At 33.8% G+C, this 26,112-nt stretch overlaps 1 protein-coding gene across 3 annotated transcripts in view; it reads left to right on the forward strand.

The window, feature by feature from the left end:
* The window catches only part of LOC106468114 (pre-B-cell leukemia transcription factor 1-like), a 214,829-nt gene extending 189,091 nt beyond the window's left edge, over positions 1–25,738 (forward strand). Inside the window, exons 5-9 of one of the 3 annotated variants that reach the window (XM_022397031.1) lie at positions 489–624; positions 1,962–2,055; positions 15,389–15,564; positions 20,319–20,426; positions 22,158–25,738. In XM_022397031.1, the coding sequence (XP_022252739.1) occupies positions 489–624; positions 1,962–2,055; positions 15,389–15,564; positions 20,319–20,423 (511 nt within the window). In that variant the 3' untranslated portion in view covers positions 20,424–20,426; positions 22,158–25,738. Of the gene's footprint in view, positions 1–488; positions 625–1,961; positions 2,056–15,385; positions 15,565–20,318; positions 20,427–22,157 lie in introns of all 3 variants that reach the window. The other 2 variants (XM_022397024.1, XM_013928529.2) reach the window with 2 other exon arrangements.
* Positions 25,739–26,112: the final 374 nt, after the last annotated feature.

Genomic DNA, 26,112 nt, shown 5'->3' on the forward strand with positions numbered 1-26,112 from the left:
TACACTAACGAGACGTTTAAGCGGTTCGTTTAACTATTATACGTGATGTACGTTTTTTTGGGGGTGGTTAATGAAAGTGTTCCAAAACGCGACATTACTTTTTTGACAACCTAGAAGTAACATTAGTGGTAACTTATTATTGCTGTAATATAGAAAACTTAACTGTTTTGAGTGATGTACTTACAATATGCTGTAAGTCTTGTGTGAAGCAAATGGTTATGCTGCAAAACTGACATGTTCTCATCTAGGTTGTTTATGTATATTAATTTGCAACTGCGGTCGCCTGATGAGGTCATATGTGATACTGAGTGTTATATTTGGCATAGTTGGAGTCTCTCTACATCACTGCTATATGATCATCATTATTCCGTGAAAATTAAGGAGCAGTGTGAAATGTGATTGTTGGGCGTTCTATACGCAAATAGTAATAATATTGAACTTTTTTTTAATGACCTGTTTGTTTACAATTTCATTTATTTTTTTGGCAGGAGAAAAAGACGAAATTTTAGTAAACAAGCCACAGAGATCCTGAACGAATATTTTTATTCACACCTGAGTAATCCATATCCCAGTGAAGAGGCCAAAGAGGAACTAGCTAGAAAGTGTGGGATTACTATGTCTCAGGTAAACTCTTACATGATTCAGTATATCAGTGAGTTTATTTGGAGTTTTAAGTTTTCTACTTTTGTGTTGCTAACGGAAACAAAAAGTCAGTCAAATATTAATACTTAGATATTGGTGACGTTACCTGGGACTTGGGAATTACAACTAATTCTCCTCCAAACAGTATGATTTAGACGCGAACCAAAAGTAGTGTAAAAGGAAACCTTATTAGGGTCCGCAAAGTATACGGATAATGAAATTTATTGGATATTTTCAATCACATCTGGCGGTGTAAAATATTGGAACCGTATCCTAATTTCAAAGGACCACAGCATGAATTGGTTATGATGTCCCGAGGCGAGAGCTGCTATCATATGTTACTACTATAATGACACCTTAGATTTTATATACGCAGAATTTCTTAAAACCGACTATCGATAATCATGTAGAGATCCAGCATCGTAGACAGCTTTTGCAGATACAAATTTTGCTACTTTTATCTATTATTATATTAAAAATATATGCGACAATGACATCTGTGTAAAGAATTTCTTAAAACCGACTATCGACAGTCATGTAGAGATCCAGTATACTAGACAGCTTCAGCAGATACAAATTTTGCTATTTTTATCTGTTATTATATTAAAAATATATGCGACAATGACATCTGTTTAAAGAAAAATCACGATAGAGAACAAATAAAGAGAGAAAAGAAAAGTAGAATTCCCGTCACACCAAACATGCTCGCCCTTTCAGCCGTGGGGTCGTAATAATGTGACGGTTAATCCCACTATTCGTTGGTAAAAGAGTAGCCCAAGAGTTGGCGGTGGGTGGTGATGACTAGCTGCCTTCCCTCTAGTCTTACACTGTTAAATTAGGGATGGTTAGCACAGATAGCCCTCGTGTAGCTTTGCGTGAAATTAAAACAAACAAACTAATATTTTGGTCTGTAATTAATGAAGAATGCCGCATGCTCTGGTAACAAAGTTTCATGTTAAACTGTACAAAAGTTTGTTATTTCACATATTAAGCCCGTACGTTTTACTTGTGTATTTTGACTCTTTCAGAAAAAATTTGTTTCATGTCTTACCCTCTAAACTTTCATTGTACTGAGTTTTAAGCAATTGTAATCTGTGGGAAAACGTGGATTATTATTATCTTTTCTATGTATTTGGATTCAAACTTTGTTGTTGTTGTTTTGGATAACTTCTAGTTATTTTGTTTTTAAACATTCAAAGAATTGACTTTTTATGTGCCTAAAGTTAGTTGATAAATAAAAATCTCTAATGTAAAAAGCGTTAATAGTTTGATTCACATTTTTCGTATCGTTATGAGATTTTGTTTGTATTTTTTGTTAGATTTCTAATTGGTTTGGTAACAAGCGGATACGTTACAAGAAGAACATAGGAAAGGCACAGGAGGAAGCCAATATGTACGCGGCCAAGAAAGCCGGTAGGCAGTTACATTCTCACTACCTGTCCTTGTTTATGGAAGTAAAGTAATTCTGTAGACGTTTTCGAGTTTTGGTTAAAAATAGTAATATTCACCTTTTCATTGCACATTTATTTGTTTACCCATTTTTCTCAATAAGCAAGCATGTTTTAACACGTTAAAAAAGCTTACTTACAATAATCAAAATGTGCATTTTTTGTCATTTTATGTTTCTAAATATCAGCTTAAAGTCCTCAAAATCAATTATTCATGCTAATTTGATACAGTTCTGATCACCATAATACAGTTCTGGTCGTTATAATTCAGATGTAACTCCTCAGTATACATCAGGGTTTATGGACAAGGTGAGCAGACTGTTAATAATGATAGTATATGAACATGCTTTTCTAATCTTACACTACTAAAAAGGTACGGCTAGCGCAGACAGCCCCCTCGTGTAGCTTTGCGTCAAATACAAAACAAACAAACAATTTACATTCACTTAACTTACCTACACGTGAATGTATTCAGTTGTCACAATACAGCGTCTTCCTGTGCCCATTGCAATAGTTCTAATTTTCTAAACTTTTTATACAGATCTCAGCCAGGCGTGGCCTGATAATTAGCGTGCCCGGACTATGAATCCCAGAGGCCATGGTTCACATTCAGTTGTCGCAAAAACGCACTCCGCATTTGTAGGCCGTTGGTACTCTATAAGAGTGATAGTCAAATCCCACTATTCGGGCAGACAAGAGTAGCCCATAAATTGGCTGTATAGGTGTTGTCTACAACTGTCTTCACTGTAGTATATCACTTTAAAATTAGGGTAGCTATGTGAAGATATCCCTCGTGAAGCTTTGCGCAAAACTTCTAAAATAAGTAATCTTTTAAGATAAAGATTATTTAAGTCTCGGTAAAAATTTGTATTGTTTGTGCTTAGAAAGCGTAATATCTTAAATTACAGTTTAAAAATTTTCTGTTTTATATTACGTAACTTCAACGTTTATAATATATCTTTATAAAGCCTTTTTAGATATTGGCCAATTTTGATATTTCCATAAACCTCGATATCGTTTGAACAGCTGAATATCTAACAGCGATGGCAAACTCAGTGTTCACTTTACAGTTTTACATCATTTTTATTAAGAGAACCATAAAAAAATGTTTGTATGTTAATGTGCAGAATTTCATGTCATGTAACCCAGAAGTTGTTTTTTTTTTAACGTTCGTGAGGATTGTGGCAGGTGCTCCAAAGCATAAATGTTCTTCCACAAGGATAAACCTGTAATTATATTGATTAAAACTGTATAATCTCCAGCTTTTATATCGGGACCAAACAAAAGAATCGTTATGACGTTAATTTCCTAGTTTTGTTGAAGTGGAGAGGAAGCATTAAAAGAAATGATTACATGGTTCTGACGTTGTCTAACTACTGATTAAATAAGTTATGTTAGTCAGGCAACCAGTTCTGAAAGTTGGAAAGGTTTAATCTTTGGTTTACTGTAAATTTTATTGGTATTTGCTGTAGTTGTATTATCTTTAGTTATTTCGAAAAAGAAGAAGAAAAAACTCTTACCATTTTACAAGACCTCGTAATCGGCACGAGGGTATGGCTGAAGTACATTGGGTGTTTACTTAAATTATAAAATATTATTATTGATCTAAAAAACTCACCTTTAGGGTGCTCTTATTGCTAAATCCATATCAAATAGTTTGTTATACCTGTTTCTATAAGAAAATCGAAAATGTTTTGTAACGATATACTAAAACCGTTCTATTTAGGTCTCGGCAGTTTTCCACTCGTTCTGGCATCTCTGGTTTCCATATTATATAAAGTCGTTTATCAAACCGTCACAGATTCCCAAAGGATGGCTGTGTAATTGCACTTAGTGAGATGAACGGAAGAGAAATAATTCTTTAATTATTCTCTGGTACAGATGAGTCAATTCAGCCAACCAAATGTTTTGGCATATAGCGTAACGAATTGACAGGTACTTTGGAAACTTTAATTATTCTCTGGTACAGACGAGTCAATTCAACCAACCAAATGTTTGGTATATAGTGTAACGAATTGACAGGTACTTTGGAAGACTTTAACTATTCTCTGGTATAGATGAGTCAATTCAGCCAACCAAATGTTTTGGTATATAGCATAACGAATTGACAGGTACATTGGAAACTTTAATTATTCTCTGGTACAGATGAATTCAATTCAGCCAACCAAATATTTTGGTATATAGCGTAGCGAATTGACAGGTACTTTGGAGACTTTAATTATTCTCTGGTACAGATGAATTAATTCAGCCAACCAAATGTTTTGGTATATAGCGTAAGACAGGAATTGACAGGTACTTTGGAAACTTTAATTATTCTCTGGTACAGATGAGTCAATTCAGCCAACCAAATGTTTTGGTATATAGCGTAACGAATTGACAGGTACTTTGGAAACGAATAAGTAAACTAAGAAAACGATCATATAAGTATTTCAATGAAAGTCACACAATTTGTAGGAGATTTATTCTATCTCAGAGTTAAAAAAAGAAATTATATAAATTCAAATATAAACTTTTTTTTTCGTTAACATGAATTTTTTAGATTCGATTGCTTGTTTGTTTGTTTGTAATTAAGCACAAAGCTACACAATGGGCTATGTGTGCTCTGCCCACCACGGGTATCGAAACCTGGATTCTAGCGTTGTAAGTCCGCAGACATACCGCTGTGCCACTGGGAGGCTTTAGATTCGAATATATAAAGAGTGAAAATTCGCTCCATTGATAAATCTTCTCTTATTCGTAATACAAACACACAGAAAGGACAAATAAATGTGGAAGATTTTTTTCAGTAATGCAATCGAAACCCGGCGCCAAGTATGTTCGTCTTTTCAGCCGTGTGGGCGTTATAATGTTATGGTCAATCCCATTATTCGTTGGGGAAAAGAGTAGCCCGAGATTTGGCGGTGGATGCTATCAGGTAATTGCTTTCTCTCTGGTCAGCAGCTCAAAATTTGGGACGGCGGCAGACAACCTTAGTAGGTTTACCATAAACAAACAAAACTTGTGATACATGTATATAGAAAGATTAAATTCACGAATTAAGTTTGTTGTAATTAAGCACAAAGCTACACAATGGGCTATCTGTGCTCTGCCCACCACGGGTTATCGAAAACCGATTTTTAGCGTTGTAGGTCCGAAGACACACCGCTGCTTCACTGGAGTTTCGAATAAAATCGGAACGCTTCTTCACACTCTGTATAAATATGTACATCCAAGATTTGTACAATATCAAGTGTGTTACTTTGAAGTTCCATTTCATAATACATCCCAAAAGCCAGTGATGATCATACTAAAGTTTACAGTACACATAAGTTAGTTAAAAACAAAACAAATCGGTACCATGACAAACACACGAAGTCTGTTCATGGTAAATCATGGAACTTCTGCGTTGTTTCGTGGTCAGTATTATATTATATGTGATTGTATTTTTGTTTAAGTTCAACAATGAAAAATTATTTAGGATACAAAAATTGTCAGAACAAAAAATAAAGTCGTTTATTTTCACTTTATTATTATTTCATTCTGTAATACAAAGTCCTGAAATCTGCCAATTTCTTTTGAGAATGACACATTAGGGTTTGCAGTTTTTACATTATGCTTACCCACCCACCCTACTAATTTCTTACCGATTTAGCGTAAAACACCTTCATCTTGCCGGTCATGCTAAATACAAAGTACAGTGATTTACGCTAATATGATTACATCCTTGGTGGTGTGGACAAGCCTGGTTTCTTCACCTTACAGAAACCCCATTATTAACTGCTTCATGCACAGAATGCTCACGTCGTGACTGTTTGGGGGCGGAAGAAAATATGTAATATCTGGATCCTTCAAAAAAAGGGGTGTAACATCTTCACGAATTCTAGCCACACACATACATCTCTGAATACACGACCCATGCGTAGAATCAAACAAAACAATGGACGAAAACCTTATGGACCTTCTGAAAGGATAAATGATCGTCAGAGTATCAGATCATTTAAATAGGAGATGAAATGTCGGCGCTTGGTTAGAAAATATCTCTAGGCTCCAATATTTAAAAAGTTAAAATGATGGATGGATTGTTTTTAAAAGTAGTGGCTGCATTCTTAGGCCGTCCTTAAGTATGTAACTTTGGGTGTGTGTATATATAACTCTTCGAGTCGGATAAACAGCGGTAGAAAAAGAATTGAAAGTTTTCTTTAAGGAGGGGGGGGGGGAGTAATAGTATTTTGCGCTGTTTTAAATTTAACAAAATTTAAAAAAAAAGTGTGAATACCCGTAAGCTTAACAGTTAATCAATATGGTTAGTTTTAAACTACTTATGTACTATTTACAGACGGACAAACTTTGTGAAACCGTTTTCAGCATTAGAGAGGAATCACTTTTACGATGTCTGAGAAAAATAAATATGATAATCAGAGCAACCAAACATACTTAAACATTGGGACGCTAACAGAAGGCCCCCAGTAGCCCAGCGGTAAGTCTGAAGGCTTATAACGCTAGAAACCTGATTTCGATACCAGTCGTGGGCACAGCACAGATAGCCCTTTGTGTAGCTTTGTGCTTAACTACAAATAAACAAACAAAAGAGCACTAACAGAAGTTAGAATTATAATAATGCCATTCATCGAGTAAATGTTGGATTGTACATACGGTTAGACACATGTAGGTTTTTCTATAAGTTTATTCTTCTAACAGCGTTAAGAACTACATTTCAATATTGTTTGACATTGCGTAAGCAGTATTATGCCACCAAAAATTGATTCCTTTCCGACGCAAAATATTCTTACACTTATATTATAAAGATGTGTTCAGTTTGGGGATTTATAATTTCTAAAATAGTGGATATCCCTTGTACTTAATGACATTTAAAAACAGAGGAATTTGGATCAATTTGGAGAAGCAAGACCATTAAGAAAGAGACTTGCGAAAAGTCATATCCCAGCCGTGGTAAACGAAGTCCAGTATCTTCTAGCAGATGAGAATCCATGAGCACAAAAGTTAGTGGCAAAAGCCGTCTGCGTATCCCAGACAACAGAACACAACATAATCAAGAAGGGTCACCGTCTGGAAATGAGGTCAACAGGAGTTCACCAAGATAAAACTTATAGTCATTCCTCTTATTCAACCATCTCATACCTCAAACAGCTGGAGAATGAAACAGATGTTAGTGCTATTTCATACGAAGACATGTCGGTAAAGTGTTTGGACATAGCCCTATGGATTTTTGTGTGATCAGACTGTTGAAACGGTCACTGATAAAACGTTCTCTACGTACACTAGATATATTATGACACAAGCGGGAAGAAGTGGTGTGCTGTGGACATGGCAGCCGTACGATGAAGTTTTTTGCGGTAGAAAGTACGCTGTAGGTTACATAGACTGTAACGACACGGCGTGGCTCCAAAATCGTTTTAATATAACGTTCTCAGCCTCTTTAAAATCAGTTAAATTGGAAAAGTAAGCTGGATTATACGCTGGAAACTTGCGTACTTTAATATCTTGAAATAGTGCAAACTCCATTAGGTTAAAAGTTTCAGTAGGTTGGTTTTGTTGTTATTATAATTTAAATATACATTTATTAGATTTTTAGTGTTTACTAAACAGGCTGCTGACTTTAAATCTTTAAATGTTTGTAAGTAAGACCTTAATTCGTGACGGAAAAATAAATCAGGTAGAGAGTATACACATTAAGGGAGGGGGGGGAATCATTGCTTAGAAGATTTACGAAATCCTCATCTTCAAGAAACGCCAAACCTGAACTAATCCGGATCGCCAAGAATTAGCAGGGTTCGTGTAATAATATCTGTCGTATAAAACCACGATAGTGGTGCCTGTCCGTGACTTGTGCGGAAGTAATCAGTGTAACTAGGCTGTGAATTAGGCTTAAAGCTGACGTGGTGTAATAATCATTTCTATATTTACGAAGCGTGTGTGATGTCGTGTAAGGAATCCCGTGTACGTCACCAAATATAAAAACAAGATTGATGGAACTTCTAGCAAATTTTTATGAAACGTCATCCGTTTGAACCGTCAGATAAAATAACTGCAAATATTCTTTATAAAAAAAAAACTTTTAATTTTTTACTGCCATTTATAGCTAACTATCATTAAATTTTATTATAGCGCATATATTAGTCCATAGATATCCAATAAGTACTGAAAATATTGAATAACGTACTTCAAGTTAAATACGTATATCATCATATATATTGGGCGATATACGTTCAAAACTCTCAGAAGTTACAAGATAATTTCGACTTCTTGATTTAAGTTTATGTGCCACCACTTTTACACCAGATATAACGGCGAAATGTATTCACGTATCAATTTTAGTTTTATGAAATATATTTAGTGCGTGATTTTAAAACTTAAAATGTCGTAATTTAAATTATTTCTTTCTATTTTTTTAATGGAATAATTCTATTTTAGTTTAAACCTGAAACTTGGCTTGTTAGATAGTTATGATGAAAAGATTACTAATATCTTTCTATAATAATAATCTTCTTTAAACTAAACATGCTAAAACATCCACGGTGTATTTGAGTGTACTTATGTTCTCAGATAAACGTCAAGCATCACATTTTATTTGTTTGTGTTTGATTTTTAATAGAGCAACTCCAGGACTATCTGCGCTAGCCGTCTCTAAATGTGAAGTGATAGGCTAGTTAACACTGTCAAGCTTTTGGGTTATTCTTGTCATATCGAATAATGAAATTTGATCTTCACTCTCTTAATGCAACCAAAGATCCAAGTTGCGGAGTACGATTTTTTTTTCTTTTTGCGACAGCGGGATGCGAACCATGGAATCGTCACACTATAACCACTGGGCCACGCTTAGCTCCACTTTTCACTTACACGGCAATTTTAATATTCTAGAAACGTGACATACCCGCAATATGCTTGGCGAAATAATATATATTATTTCGTAAACGTAAAAAAAAAAACAAAGAAAAACGTGATAACTGTATTTTAAGTTGTTTGATCATCTCCTGATCACCACTGGTTGAAGAAGGTATTTCTTTCTCTTTCCTTTTGTTTTCTCTGTCTCTGTTTATGAAGTTTTCCAGGCTAGACAATAGAGGTTATATCAGATAAATGACGTATACCTACCGCACAGGTTAAATTTGATAAACGATGTATACCTACTGCCTTATACGTAATAATTTAGCAGATACCTCTTAAAATCAAGACAATATCCCATTTTGCAACTGGTAACTCGGTGTTATACGTGTTCTGTTATTGTTGTTGCTATTTTTTTTTCGTAACCTAGTGCTTAATTTATTCGTTATCCATCATAGACTAGGAAATTAGTTGTTCTTATCGAGTTTAATAATAGTTTATATTTCTTAAAAAGATTCATATATATCCATGCACAGAGAGAGAGATGAATTTAACTGATAAACTGACATGAATTGACTAACTGGTAAATAATTTAAAAGCGTATGGCGATGGATAATCAAACAAATAAATATTCGTGCAGACTTTTCGAAATTTAAACTTGTAATATTCACACACAAGACTAGTTGAAGAATCATAAACACAATAACTACATAGTGTGCTAGGTTCAAATCAATCTAAATCCAGACTGATGGGAAGTCACGGATTCGTGTTTTTCCTCCTCTTCTGCTTATTTCTATTCATGACTTTTTTTTTCAAAACATAATGAATTGGTACCTAGTTAAGAATTTTTGGAGTGCAGTAACTAAACCTTCCTGGTTGAGCTATTTAGATGTAAATGTATTTATACCAATGAGATTCCCTTTTGACAATAAAATCTGCCTGTTCGAGCTGTTTAAACGTAAATGCATCTACACCCGTGAATTTTTTACTAAAACTAAACCTTCCTGGTTGAGCTATTTAGATGTAAATGTATCTATGCCCTTGAGATTTTCTGCTAAAACTAAACCTTCCTGGTTGAGCTGTTTAAATGTAAATGTATCTATACCCTCGAAATTTTCTGCTAACACTAAACCTTCTTGGTTGAGCTGTTTAAATGTAAATGTATCTATACCCTCGAAATTTTCTGCTAACACTAAACCTTCTTGGTTGAGCTGTTTAAAAGTAAACGTATGTATACTCTTGAAATTTCTTTTACAACAACACATTCGTGACTGAGTTGTTTAAGAGTAAATATTTTCTGGTTGAGCTGTCACCTCATCCAAACTCTCGGAATTCCTTGTTGCATCTAAAGCTTTTTTGTTCGTCCATGATCAGAGAAGAAACAATAATGCAAGTTAACTGGTAACTGTTGTTCATTTAATTGTTTTCCTTTGCTTTTTACGTTTTGGAATTATTTAATTGTACATATGACACAAAGAGCTTATTCTTTCTCACATCTATCTTGGCAAACAATAAAACAAAATCCACACACACACTTAGAAGATGGACTGGATTTCAGTGGACCTTATTTAAGGCAATGTGAGGAAAAGATCACTCACCATTTGACTGTGGACTACTTTGTTAGAAGTGAAGAAATGGTAATTTGTCTTTCTGTGCTGCTAAACTTTACTTTATCAGATGTGAGGAAAAGATCATTCATTCACCTTGTGATGGAGGACTTTCATTAGAAGCAAATAAAGGATCGGTTATATTTTAATAGTGGAACTTACTTCATGTGAAGGAAAAGTCACATTTTATTTGCACTCAGGTTATCGGATATATTTATTTCATTTGCTGGGTATTATGCAAAAATAATTCATGGTGTTTTACCACAACGTTTTAGGCAGCCGTTTCATCTTTTTTTAAGAATCTTTGTTACCTCTTTTTTTTTGCAGTTTGAGCTCAAGACAGCATAACGAAACAAGAAGCTCAGTCTTAATTAAACTTGAAACAACCTCTGCTGTGTTTTATTGCCATTTCGGTTCAGTTCATATCAGCCATTTAAAAATCATAGCACTTAAGACATCTTGGCTCTAACACAGGGACCCATTCAGCGTCAAAGAAAACGTACTGTTTCAACCTTAAAGACTAAAGGCTATCCCGTAAAAAATTACCATTGATAGCATGAATTAAACTGCGTTAACAGATATATATATTGAGAATTCTGTAATTTTGATATCTCCTTTCCATGGCCGCGAATGAAAGAGGGCTTGTGTTCAGTATTTCTATCTAATTGTTTGTTTATTAGTTTGGAAAGTTCTTTGAAACTGTTAGAAAATTACCAAACTGGTAACAGTTCATGTAAGCCTCTCATTGAAAATAAAGTAGGGTAGTAAGCAATTTTCTATCATTTCAGGGGTGGCTGATACACTTGGTAGTTTGAGCTTTTAAAAAGTACTTTAATACCAGAATCTAAGGGCTAAACGTTTAGCTCAGTTGGATTATAGCACACGTGCTGTGGACGGGTTGTCTCTAGTTTCTGGTGGTTAGAGCTCTCGACTCGCAGTCTGAGGGTTGCGAGTTTAAATCCCGTCACCGAATATGCTCGCCCTTTCAGCCGTGGGGACATTACCATGTGACGGCCAATCCCATATTTCGTTGGTTAAAGAGTAGCCCAAGTGTTGACTGTTGATGATGTTGAGTAGTCGCCCTGTTCTAAGTCTATCACTTCTCTGATAAAGATAGCTGGCGCAGATATCCCTCGAGTAGCTTTGTGCAAAATTCGAAAAACAAACAAATTCTTCGTAGTTTATAATATATAACCCGCCAAATCAGTTCTCTGTCAATGGATTATCATCTTCCTGCTTATCTATTTTCTACTTGTCATGAGCATACTAATTATAGAACAATTAAGAGAATGGACTCCAAATTTATTAGGTGAACTGTTCTAGGATTATCTTGAAAACAGGAAACATTTCTTCATTTAAGATAAAAAGGCTACTACTGTTATTGATTTATATATACATGTAACACACACACACATAAAACTACTGTTATTGATTTACATATACATGTAACACACTCATATAAAACTACTGTAGTACAGGACTATTATTGATTTACATATACATGTAACATACATAAAACTACTGTAGTACAGGACTGTTATTGATTTACATATGCATGTAACATACACACATAAAACTACTGTAGTACAGGGCTGTTATTGATTTACATATACATGTAACACACATATATATAAAACTACTGTAGTACAGGACTGTTATTGATTTACATATGCATGTAACACACACACATATATAAAACTACTGTAGTACAGGGCTGTTATTGATTTACAGATACATGTAACACACACACACACACACATATATAAAACTAATGTAGTATAGGAAAGTTTCTACTCTTCGTTCACAGTTATAAAAGAAATTCCCTTCGTCTTAAAACTACGAGTATGTATAATAGATCTAAAAGCAAGCCAAATTTTAATGGAAGTCGTAACTGTAGCAGAAACGTTGTTTTCCAGTTATTCGACAACTAGTAGTAAACATTTGATCACTGCGTTACGTTAATTTAACTGTTCTTAATGCCTAACACGGTATGGTTACACTAATAAATTTGTGCCACTTGACTATGTTCGTACTTCTGTTTCTGTTTCATATAAACAACGTTTTGTTGTTGTTTTTTATTAGTATTATCAAATGTTTTTCTCGTTTCTGAAGTTGAACTTGGTGTGATAGTTAACAGTGAAGAAATAAATGATATTACACGCATGTATACACTGTTTTGTCATGCAGTCCATGCTGTACGCAGTTTCGTGGTGTAATCTATGCTACGTAGTTGCTTGGCATAGTCAATGCAATATGCAGTTTCATAGTGTATTATATGCTATATGCAGTTTCATAGTGTATTCTATGCTATATGCTGTTTCATGGTGTATTTTATGCTACGTAGTTTCATGGTGTATTCTATGCGAAACAGTTTCAAGGCGTAGTCCATGCTGTACGCAGTTTCACGATTTAGCCATTGATGTTATTGAAAGTATCCGTATATATATGTTTTTCCATCCATCGTTTTCTTTTTAACTTGTCGTGTATCTCAGAGCTGTCTTTGAAGTTTAATTTTATTGCTGTTTCTCAGAACTAAGTGATTATTATACTATAACAACGCTGCTACCGTCAGAGCATGGACATATTACGATAGCATTGTTCGTTCCATAACGTAATAAGTATTCGAGGAAATTTCCTTTGTTGTACTAACATCATTTTGCCTTCTTGACTGGAACTGTCCCAGCTTTATTTCCGAAAAGGCCTGCAAGCTTAGCGTAATATTTCATTTTGCTCAGAAATTTCGAAATGAAATAACATCAATACGTCAAACTTACTGACACTGACTCTCAAACCGTTTGTCCTGTTTCTTACTGTATCATTCTAGTTTTGACATGATGTATTGAGACATCGAGTCACTTCTTCCTATACACACACACACACCAGTTGTACAATGCTTCTCCCTCCCACTCTTTTTAATGTCATCACTCTTCTTTCTTCACTTGCAAGCTTCCAAAAATTGCTCGGTTTTCCGTTTCCCTTGGGATTGAATCTGTCTGGGTCCGTACAAACTCACTTTCATACCCATTTCATTTGTTGATGGCTTCTCTCCAATGAAAGAAATATAGAGGGGCGAGTGGAAGGAGAGAGGTTAAAAAAAAGAAGGTTAAAAGGATGGAGCAATCCTTTTAACTGATCAAACAGGCGTCGGGTCAGAAATAAGAAAAACTGAAACAGTTTTGCGAAGAAACTATATAACATTATTGTAAGTTGTTGTTGTTTTTCCCAATTTCGTTGATCATATTTGTTTCACGTTTCTTATGTTGTACATTATAGTTTTTGGATTAATAAGAAAATGATAAATTCGTCACTAACTTTACATTTATATTAAATCTCAATATGACAGATTTATCATTATACTTACACATATGCAATTGTATTGATGTATACATTCCAGTGTTAAACAATGCCTGTTCTGCCAGAGTATCCTAGGAATAGTTGCTTAACTTTATGAGTTTCCCCTCCCTTATAGCTCAGAAGTAAGTCTGAGGGCTTATAAAGCTAAAAATCGGATTTCGATACCCCTGGTAGGTATAGCACAGATATATACATTGTGTAGCTTTGTGCTTAACAGCCTAACAAACAAACATTCACGATCTATAATTACGACAGTTTTGAACAACGATTGTTTTTTTAGAAGAGTGCTATTGTGATAGAATCCCGAAAAACAGAAATACAAGGGCTTCAAAACTAAGACATTGTGATATGCTTTTCGTGAGAAGTATTTTATACACACAAATGAACACAAAATGTGTATAAACTAAATGTATAACTTTCCGACTTTCCATTATAGGCTGCTTGGAACAAACTGCTATTTAACTTGATAATTCTTTTTTTTTAATAATGATTAGGTTACATTAGAGTCCTTAATGACTGTCGATTTCTTACATGATCGCCCATCCGATACTTTGGAGGATTACAAAAATTAAAAGATAATGAACTACGCAAATTATATCGTCGTCCGTAAAGGGGCTTAGCGACAGCCCCAGAATGGCTTCAGTAATATTGTAACGTCTTTTTATTTCTAAAATAGACAGAAGCAGACAAATACGATGATCAACGAGAATTGTTACAGATGAGAAACTCGGAAACGTTTTTTTTCTTTTCTTTTTAACTATATATATATATATGAACTCTCGTATGATAGAACGTTTCGAGCAAGTTTTAAAGGTTTTTAAAAAAATACATCTTGAATGTAAAAAATACACGAGACTTTTCGCAGTACTTTTAACTCTTAATTCATTGTCTTTGACATATATATGTATGGCCCCTTCCACAGCACCGCCAAGTGAATTTGAAATTTTGGATCTCCATTACTCCTTTCAGCCGTGGGAGCGGTATAATGTGACGGTCAATCCCACTATTCGTTGGTAAAAGAGTAGCCCAAGAGTTGGCGGTGATGACTAGCTACCTTCCGTCTAGTCTTTCACTGCTAAATTAGGGACGGCTAGCGCACATAGCCCTCGTTTAGCTTTGCGCGAAATAAAAAACAAACAAACAGACAATCAGCCGTCAGACCTATTTATACTTAGAACTTCAGAGTTTAAGCACACCAGCTGATGTTTTGAATAATGAACACAAAATCCTATAGATGGCAGTTTGTACATTAGATTTTGATGTGTTCACACTGGGCTACAAAGTATAAGCTGATTATCGCAGAAGTAAAAAGTGTTAATAGTCTATGAAATCACACATTAAAATGTTAACAAAAATTTTAGTAGTTAATATATAATAAACACTTAGCACCTTTTCTAATGTCTTAAAATACCGTTATAAACAAGACTGAACAAGTTTGTTCCTAAAATATTTGTGACTTAATTCATGGTTGTGTAATACATAGTTGTAACATAGGTATTTTGTTTGTAACAGCAGTAAGTGGTGGTGGTGCTGCTGCATACGGTATGGTACCATCAAGCCAGGGACAGATGATCAGTCCGCCTCCACCGCCTGGACCAGTGCCACCTAGTGACGGAATGTATAACATGAGCATGAACGGTGGTGACTCCTACCAGTCCGTCTCGTCAATGGGAGCCAATGTCCAACCACAGGTGAGAACAGTGCCCTCTGTTTGAATTTATGACTTCACGTCATACAGATATCACAGTGAATCTTACGTCTGTGATGTACGTATTGCTATTTACGTCCTATCCTATTGACATGTTGCCAGGATAATGTTGACGTAGTGATGTTTGTAGGTAGGTAATTCCGACAGGAAGTTACGTCAGTTTTGTTTTCGTTTCAAGATAGCTAGTTGATCCTTTCGCTGCATTGTGCATTCATAGAGTCTACTTCGTGATATATATATATATATATATATTTATGTGTGCATTGTGCCGTAGAAACGTCGACATATGCTAACCTTCTTTAAGTATATCCCTAAACAGATGTACTTGCTTTGGCTACGCACATAATGCATCCCAGAGGAATCCCGAGTTTGTGTGTGTGTGATTATAGAATGTGTTTTGTAGATTAAATGGTAAAGTCATATGACTAATATATACCTTAAGCAGGACAACGTGCTTTCATAGAAGATGTGAGTCTTTTTCTGACATTCATTGCAGCCGTATATCACTTATTGGCCATGATAAACTTTAAACAGAAAAAGAAGACAGGATGAAAGCAGCGAATGTCGGAGAAACACAAAGATTTATCCCAAATACGGTTTGAATGCTGGATGCTTATAAATTACGTAAACTGTGGCGAAAGTGATTTTTATAACCTGTGTACTGCACGAACATATATCACGATGAATAAGTTAGGTAAACTGTGGCGAAAGTGATCACTTTCGCCACAGTTTACCTAATTTATTCGTCGTGATATATGTTCGTGCAGTACACAGGTTACAAAAATCACTTTCGCCACAGTTTATGCAACTTATTCGTCGTGATATATGTTCGTGTAGTACACAGGTTACAAAAATCACTTTCGCCACAGTTTACCTAACTTATTCGTCGTGATATATGTTCGTGTAGTACACAGGTTACAAAAATTTTTGTAACCTGTGTACTGCACGAACATATATCACGACGAATAAATTAGGTAAACTGTGGCGAAAGTGATGTTTCTAACCTGTGTACTGCACGAACATATATCACGATGAATAAATTAGGTAACTGTGGAAAAAGTGATTTTTGATTGATACTAAAAGATGTATGAATATGACGTCTCAAAACAAAGCATGTTACCGTGCATTATAAACAACGTATTTTAGTGGTTTTAAAACTATGTAGCAAAAACCACAACATTATAACAAAATTACCCAAAAATTTTCCACATAGGGAATCAAAACTGCTGCAGTAACGAAAGGTTTAACAAAAAAAAACTTGTCAAAAAATGGAAAACGATTTCAGACTTCTTAAATCTTTTCATATGTTTACTGTTTTTCTTCTTCTTTTGGTTATACAAAAACATCATATAAGGAGATTAGATGTTTCACTTGTAGATGATGTGGCAGTGTTATACTATCTGATGTTCAAATTGGTTCTAGAAATATCTTGTTCAACAAAATGGTGGTCTCATTTGAGAAACTGAAAACTAATACAGCATATCTACAAATATTTGTAAAAAATGACAGAACGTGACATACAATACTGGCTTAAATACTACAGTTTTCAAATACGTTTTTTATTGTTTTTTGTGTGGATATTTTATATAACGTAATAATCCATATAGCTGTTTATAATGAAATGAATTTAAAACTTGATTTTCCTTTAATATATGTAGCTGGCCGTAGGTTAGTGGTTAGCGTGCCCGGAATATGAAGATTCATGGTTCGCGTTTTATTGCCGCTAAAATGCCCTCTGTACTTTGAAGCATAAGAATAGCAGTCATATCCCATTATTTGGTAAAACAATACTTGGTCAACAGTTAGCAGTGGTACTGTTGACTAGATGCCTTTTCTTTAATCATTCACTTCAAAATTTGGGACAGCTAGCGCAGATGGGTTCAAGTAACTGCGCTAAATCAAACAAACAACGAAATTAGAGTCGACTATGCGCAGATATGTGTTCGTGTCGCTTTGCGCAAAAAAGTCTAAACAAACATCTAATGTAATATTTACTATTTTATCTTCTCTTGCACCAAGAATAATGCTTTCAGTTAATTTTTAAAAAGTAGCCGTTATGCAATTAATAAATTTACACCTCATAGTGAAATTTTATTTCTTTCGATAGAAACAAATACTAGTGTAAAAGGTTGTAGGTAGTATTTTTTTAGTTATTTTTAAGTTCTCGATGGCTGTTATCAGTAAAAAAAAATTAAACTGGCGTGAATGTTTTTGATTGAAAGAATACGCTTCTATTACTTGCAACTAAAAACTTGCGTTCCAAAGTTTTTTGGGAAGAAATCTTAAGTGGGTTCTTTAAAAGCTAACCCGTGTAATAGTAGGAAGATAGTTTATAGCATGGTAACAAGACAGTCCGCAGTGACCAGATCTACGATACAAATGACAGAACTAAAACAGAAAGAAAAGAACAGCCTTATAATCTAAGTTCTATTACGTGTTGTTAGTTTTTCTTTCTAAATCTTGTGTAAGAGCTTTCTTATGTTGATCCCTACTTTCTAATCTTTACTTTCTGTAGAAGAACCAAATCAATCTAGATAAATTGGGAGTCTGGAAGGGGGGGGGAACCGCCCACAAGCGGTAGGTTGGAGCTTATTTGAGACATTTTGGGTGACAAAACTAACCAAACTCAGCGCCCCCAGTGCAAAACATTCCTCCTTCTAGTGCCACTTTTCCCCATCATTAGTAAAGCTTAATCCGGTTTTATCCTGATATAGAAAGTCTCCTGCTGACTGGGCAGAAAATTGACACACCGCCAGTGAAAATGACTGTCCTTTTTTTTTATCAAATTACTTTGTCTTTTTGTTGTTGTTGTTTTTTTACTGTATTAGCTGACGTACTGAAAATTTTCGCTCTCACTTTTTCGGGTTATCGAATATAATACCGATGTAGCATTTTGGTTGTTTACTGAGAGTTTGTTCAACCAATAGCATATCCACATAAAATTTACAACTAAATAAGTGTGACGACATTATCGACAGATTACTAACAGCAATATGATTTTTTGTTTTTGACACAACACTTACAAATCAAGAGTATATTTAAACAGTAGGTAAATATTAAGACTGAGTTATAAAGTTTTGATGTAAATAAAATTTGAAGGGATTACAGCTGAACATTTTCTAAAGTGAATCTGACACTCCCCCATGCCCCCCGGTAAGCAGTAAGTCTGAGGGCTTGTACGCTAAAATTCGGAGTTCGATATCCGCAGTTAGTAGAATACAGATAGCCCGTAGTGTGTCTTTGGGCTTAAAAAACAAACACTCCTGTAAATACATGTTTTGTGACCTCTCCGTTGGCGCACGCTAAGGTTGTGAGCTCAAATTACTACAAATTGTGGTTCGATCCCCATGGTGGTCACATCTCAAGCTTAATTAACAAGAATCCATTATATACTGGGTAAAACGTTATAACTTTCATAATTATATGATGATGCTTTTAATTGGTAATATAATACTATGCATTTTATTATTACATCTTATTAATTTTAGAACCATCTTTATTACACATCATTAGGTCGATAATTACATATTTATTATTGCAAGTTTAGAATTCGATCCTTACCTGATTTCGGGTAAAATTAACTTTTGTGTGTATTTCAATTGATTTATCCTAAATAGAATTCTTAGATAGGTATAATTAAAGTGTCTTATTTCAACATACACTGTTTCAAAGTACATTATCAGAATATTGAGATCATATGGCTTACAAGACCATGGTTATTGTTTATATTCTAGGCAAAAGATCGCCAGTGTGTACAAGTAAGCTCGAGTTCTTAGGTTAGCACAGAAAAATAGTTCGTGTAATTACAGATATGAGGGACAAAGTTTAGCTTATGAAATATAATTCAATGAGATTTGTAGGGATATAAGTCATTTATATTTGTACAGTTGTGCCTTTTATTTTTGTTTACCCTATCTAAATGTATACATACATACTTATGTATTTTAGACTTTTTTAATTTGGAAATCTAATGTGAATTTTATTTACTGCTCTCTCTCTTTAGGTTACAGTACATGAATTTTTATGTCATTTCATTTTAAGGACATATTCCACGTGTGTGTTTATTCAGATCAATCTTGAGAGTATATATATTTTCCGTGTACTTTCTATGCGAATCAAATTTGAGTTTATATCACATATAATATTAAGAACGATTTTAATTTGAGAATATATTCCAAGTTTTTTTCATACAATTTAATCTTGAAATATTCTTCATCCAGTCTTTTTATTTATTTTTACGATTCAATATTTTTTGCGATTTACTATTGTGGATGCTATCACTGTATTTTGTACGAAGTAGTTTTGACGACGTAACTCGTGTAAATTTAATACAATTAAAATCGGAGAATATAATCAATACAAATTTATACGGCTCAGTCTTGAATATATATAATACAATTCTTCAGCAGTGTAGATGTTTTGGAATACTGTATGTCAATTTTGAGTCAAGCTGAGAGCGATGAATCTGAATATTATTTTGCATATTTTTTGTTTCGTTTTATCGCATGGTTGAATCTGCTCTGCCTGCCGGGACTTTTTGACTCATGCATGATCTTCATTTATTGATAATTTGTTAAGTACGATTTTTTTTATATTAGTAATGAGGCGTTTTTTAGCTTTTAATTTATTATGTATAGCTGGTAGATATGAAACGGTGATTGTACTGTAGTTTAGGACTGTGAAACAGAAGGGGGTCATGTCACCTTCTACAGTTGAGGGCTGTTTTCTTTCCTTCAGGCCCACTCTCAGAGGCATGTTTTCAACCAGCCAGCAGGGATGTCGGAAGGGTTGGCTACAGCCAGCCTGTACGAGCCTGGTGTCCACCAGATCCAATACGGATGAAATGTATGACAAACCAATCTTCCTTCTTGCATGCTGAATGTGTGGTAATGGTGGTGGTGATAATGGATGGGGGGGATAGCAGGGATGGGGGGGGGGTGCATGGTGGTCAGGCAGAGTTGGCTTTCAAAGGGTAGATATGCATTAACTTTAATGTCTGTTAAGTATTAAGTACTGAATACGTAATAAGTTGGTTGTACTTCCCATGCTAGCTGTTCATATAATGCTACCTTTTGTTTTTTTAAATACTATTTTAGTAGCAATCAATACTTATAACGTGAAACGAAGTACTTTCTGTGGCTTCAAATTTCTCAACATCGCGATATTGTTATAATTATGAGCTGTTTTTATTTGTAAATATTAAATTTATTTCATAATTCTTTAAAATCTGAACAGAAGTACATCAGTCATTGCAAATTAAATTGTTTCTACCCTATAACATTCATGAATTATATGGATATTTAATATTCACTGTTTTTTTGGAGGAACCAATGCTGTTAATATATCAGAATAGGAATCTTGTGCTTCCATTTGCAAAGCTTTCATGTACCTTCTATTGGTGCAATTCAAGGGAATTTTTCGTTTTCCAGTAATATCCATTTAATATTTTTCGTTAGTTGTGTAACGGATGATGACATATATTTTTCGTTAGTTGTGTAACGGATGATGACATAAAAAAATTCATCACAGTTTAATGTTAATAACACAATTTAACGACCTCACTAATACTACTAATGAGGATTCCACGTTGTTCGCATTAAAATTATGTAACAATATGTAGATATTTTAAATCTGATTTGTTTTATCAATGTCTTGGCAGTACTGTTAATATTAGAGATACTACGAAAGAACTCCTGGAGATGTTGTTTGAGGAAATATAGCTTTTACAGCGACTTTTATTTCAGTTCCCCCTTTTTTGTGGAACGGATGAGGTAAAGCTTTGTTGAGGGCAAAATGAAATACTTTATTTGTTGTTGTTTATTCTCTATGTAGAGGAGAAACAAATAGGCAAGAGAATCTTTTTGCACGTGATATTTTCTTATTCAGTTTTCGTTGTCTGGTTTTGTTTTGAAAAGTGCGAGTCATCACCGAGGCGATATCTTTTTCCTGTTATCCTATCACAAGTTTCCTAATAATCGTATGACATCTGTAGAGCACACACACACTAATGTAATATTTTCTTGACATCTGTAGAGCACACACTAATGTAATATTTTCTTGACATCTGTAGAGCACACACTAATGTAATATTTTCTTGAGAACACTTGAAAGTACTATCTTGGGAATGATGATTTTTGTAGATTTAGAAATAAAGCTTGAATGGGTTTGTAGACGATCCCCCCCCCCCATTTGAACGTTTTATTACTAACAAATGTAAAACTATTGTATGTATTGATAATAATTTGCGCAGATCTTACGGGATAATTGAAGGGTATTTTTTGTAGGAATATCATTTGTTAAAAAAAAGATTTTCATAAACGAAATATTGTGGATTACGTTTATAAGTACCCTATTTATGAATATTTTTTTATCAAGTACATTTTGTTCCCTGAAGGAGTACGGAATTGCACATTGATATTGGAACCTGATTTAAAACAAGATAATTTATAATAATGAGTATGGTATTGTCAGGTAATTGCGTTACTTATTTATTATTTCTAAGAACATTTTTTATATCTGTGTTGTTTATTTGTGTCAAAATAATTTATTCTTTTTCTTGCTGTTCTGATTTTGCAGGGAGCAAGCGAACACCACCGTCTTTAGTGGGTGCACTTGGAAAGTCAAGCCAGACTCCCAAGTCTTCTGTATCCACATCTATACATGCGTGTACAGACGTTTTGCTCCTGTTCACTGTGGTCTGTGTTTTTGTTCCTGTTTGGGATGAACATAATTCCATATACACATAGACAAAAAACACAGTCACGTGCACCAAACTTTCGTTCGAGGTCTACATCAGAACAGAAGAATAACAAGAGAAAAACTCTTTTTTTTGTGCCATATCCAAAAACTGAGGATTATTTGACCGAGCTTTTGATTCCTTAATTACCTACCGTTGTTTTCATTCTTTGCTTGTTTGTTTATTTGTTCCTTTTTTAACTTTCGGAATCTCATGTTGAAGAAGATAATGATGATAATACTAGAAAAGAAGATATATGTTCCCTTGAGATTTGCTCAAGGAACACTAATTAGAAAACCTTATCTTCAACATTCATCCACGATTAGAGCTTAATATTGATTCGGAATTTGCGATCGAACGTGTTTGGAAAATGAATTCATCCCAGTTGGTTTCTGTTCTGGTTGCATTGATACAATTTTTTGGCGGGTAAAATGCACCAAGACAGTAGAAAATGGACGCAAAAATCCGGTTTTTATACTTGGAAAGTGGCACATTCGGCATATGAGTTCAGATGTGAAAAGTCAAAAATGAACAGTAAAGAGACGATTAAAATAGCCGTTCATTCTGTGAAGTTGTGTGAAGATATTAAAATAGTAAATGACTGTTAGTAAAATGTATAAGTAGAGAAACTGATAAGTATCGTTAAAAGAGTTTCTTAACAATTTTGAAAATTAAATGTTTTTATGGAACATAATCAAACTAATTTGAAAAGTCGTATTCTTGCAAAGTTAAGTTTAAAAAAGCTGGAAACTAAGAATTATGGAAATATCTTGGAACTTTCACAAATGAATCAAGATTTTCATCTTACATTTTTGGACAGTTTTTAATGTCAGTTTGTGTGGACGTTGGACATTCTAAGAAAATTATCAATGTCCAAATGATTTGGACATCATACAGCAATTAGAATAAAGCGAAGATTTCAAAACGTCTATACAGATTGGACTTTTATGTAAGATATAGGCTTCGTTTCCATTTTTCATCTTTTTTGGTCTCTTGGGACAGAAAGGCTAGGTTTTTTTTCTCTATATCGTAATATAAATGGAAATGTTTTTCTTGCAAATCTTACAAGATTAAGACAGTGTGAAAATTATTCTGATTTGAATGTTAATTTATGTCTGATGTTTATGATATTCACAATCAAAAACTTAACCGAGTTTTAAAAGTTTGATCTTTTTCAGTAATTTTTTACTTCTTACTAGGTTGGATATTATTCTTCATTTTCAAAGTTTTCATCATTCTGTTTTTTTTTTAATTCAACTTACTTTTAGTGTGAGTTTAACGCAATAAACACGATTTACGTAAATGTTGCAAAATTAAAATTTACATCACGGTATACATAAATTCAAGATTTCGATACCTAAACTGAAATTATTATTAATTTTAAGTCTTGTTGATGCTGAAAAATTTGTCACTTACGTTGAGACTGGTTTTTAATACACCTAAAATTTACACAAAATTATGCTCTTTTCTCGTAATTGACTTCACCTAGATTTTTACTTTTTCGAGGAAAAGAATAATTTGATTTTTTCTATATATATACACACACATATAGATTTCTATATAAATATGGAAGTAGAAAAAATTAATATTAATGTTTTTCCTCAGAAAACCTTGAAATAAATTTTTAAAAGATGTCAGTTACCAGAAAAACTATAGTAAATGTTGTTGTTTTTTAATAATTAGTTCAATCCATGTTTTATATTTTGTAGAGTAAACCTCGCATGTTTTTTGGCCCATATTTTAAAAGAAATTAAATTTCTGATAAGTGTTTACACATCAAACATCAGACTAAATCCTGATAGTAACCAATCTATTGAGTAAAGTTTCGGAAAATTTCACCTTTGAAACGAATTTGTTCTGAATCAAGTTTCGTAGGGTTGATGCAACAGATTTAATTCACGAAATCAGTGTCAACTTAGTTTTCAAAAAGTAATAAAAACTATAACAACCGATATATAAATATATATATGTATATATAAATAATACAGGGTGGGGTAAAAGTTACTATACAGTTGGTACTACACGTTATCGGAGGTTTCTAAAGAAAATATTACGAAACCAATTAAAACCAATCTAATTATTATTTGTATGAAAGTAATAGGTAGAAAATGAAGTATGTTCTGAAGGAAAAAACTGTATAGCGATCTTTGCCTCGCCCTGTACATAAAAGACCAGTCAAGCGTGGCTATGACTTGATTTTAAACAGCCAATAATCTAGTATATGACATGTGGTAACTGTATAGCTCAGTGTTTGTGAAGAAGTGTATACGCATTTTTGTCCCAATTGTATATTGAACATTAAAAAAAACAAAAAACATCATAATAATAATAGCAAGTTTTTCTTCTAATTAATAGGTCGATGTGCATAAAGACTTTTCTTGTTTAGATCATTAAGTTCTAGCTAACCATGGCGAAAACGAGGTATACAGAGCAGACGTTATATTTAGAATGTCTATACGATATGGACATTTTCAACTGGAATTTTCTTCGAAGTTCTTTTCTCTTTATTTTTCAACTAAAGGTACAAATCGTGTGCAGGTCCCATAATGATAGCATCATCTTAGTCTAAAACCATCAACGTAGTATAGTAATTCATTATTTTTTTATTTATCCGGTGCATTGTTCATTACGTTACTACTCCGAATCAACCAAGTTATCGATGGATGACTTTGTTCATCTATCGAAAGCCTCGTGTGTGCTAACATTTTGCTACAGAACACGGAGGTCATGAAATTCATTATTTTTTTTTCTAAAAAAATGTTTTGCTTAGTTTTATCGTGGCTTCGACTAGTGTAAAATTTATATTTTAGTTTGTTTTTTTAATAATAATTCAAGTAAGGAACCGAATTGATTGTTAGTAGAAATGAATTAGTTTTTACTTCACTGCCGAATCGATATTGTAAGCCATTGATTTTAAATGACGTATTTCACTGAATTAGAAAAACGAAGAAAACGTTAAAATCTGAATAACATTTCAAACGACCTGAACATACTCGGACGAATATAAATTGAGTATGTGCTAATGTGCTAGAATAACACAAGTGTGAAAGTATGGGGTTAGAATGAATATTTAGAAAAAAATTACTTTTGCTAGAGAAGGCAAGAAATGTTGAAAAAATAACAGTGAAGTTGATTCGTACACATTCATTAACTGAAACTCAATCGTGCAAATTCAAGTAATTATATAGGGCCGCGTAGGGTTTAAATAGCATTGTTATGTGTCGGAGTGATTTCTTCAGTTAAAGGTAATATACTGCATTTTTAATAAATGTGTCGCCATCAGTGTTTCTGTACAGCATAGAAATTTCAATATTATCGTCAGTGGGTGTATGTATAAATGTGAAATAAATGTCAATACTTTACAGGCCCATCTTTAGGGACTGTCTAGGGATAACAACTGTCCCAAATAAAAAGGTTTTGTCATAAAGATTTTCTGTGTTTTTTTTTGTTGTTGTTGTTGTTCTCATAGAGGGAAGAAATATACAAACATATAAAGTTTTGACTTTGTAAAGATCTTTATCAATTTTATATGATGATTACAATTAAGTATTTTTGCCTAAATTGTATTTCTTACTTCCAAAGTTTCTTTTCAAAAACAACGGCTACATTACCATAACCGTGTGTAATATCCGTGTTTTATTTTCAGTAACTCTTTATCAACACAATGCAATAATAGTTTAACAACTTTTTATGTTAATTGGATTTTGGCAGTTATATACTGACATGAGATGGTCTGGTGATAGTGTGCCTGACTGTGGTTCCGAAGGTTCGCGTTCCGTTGCCGAAAAAAAGTGT

This window comes from Limulus polyphemus, unplaced genomic scaffold (assembly GCF_000517525.1).
Source record: "Limulus polyphemus unplaced genomic scaffold, Limulus_polyphemus-2.1.2 Scaffold85, whole genome shotgun sequence".
In the NCBI taxonomy this organism is placed as follows: domain Eukaryota; kingdom Metazoa; phylum Arthropoda; class Merostomata; order Xiphosura; family Limulidae; genus Limulus; species Limulus polyphemus.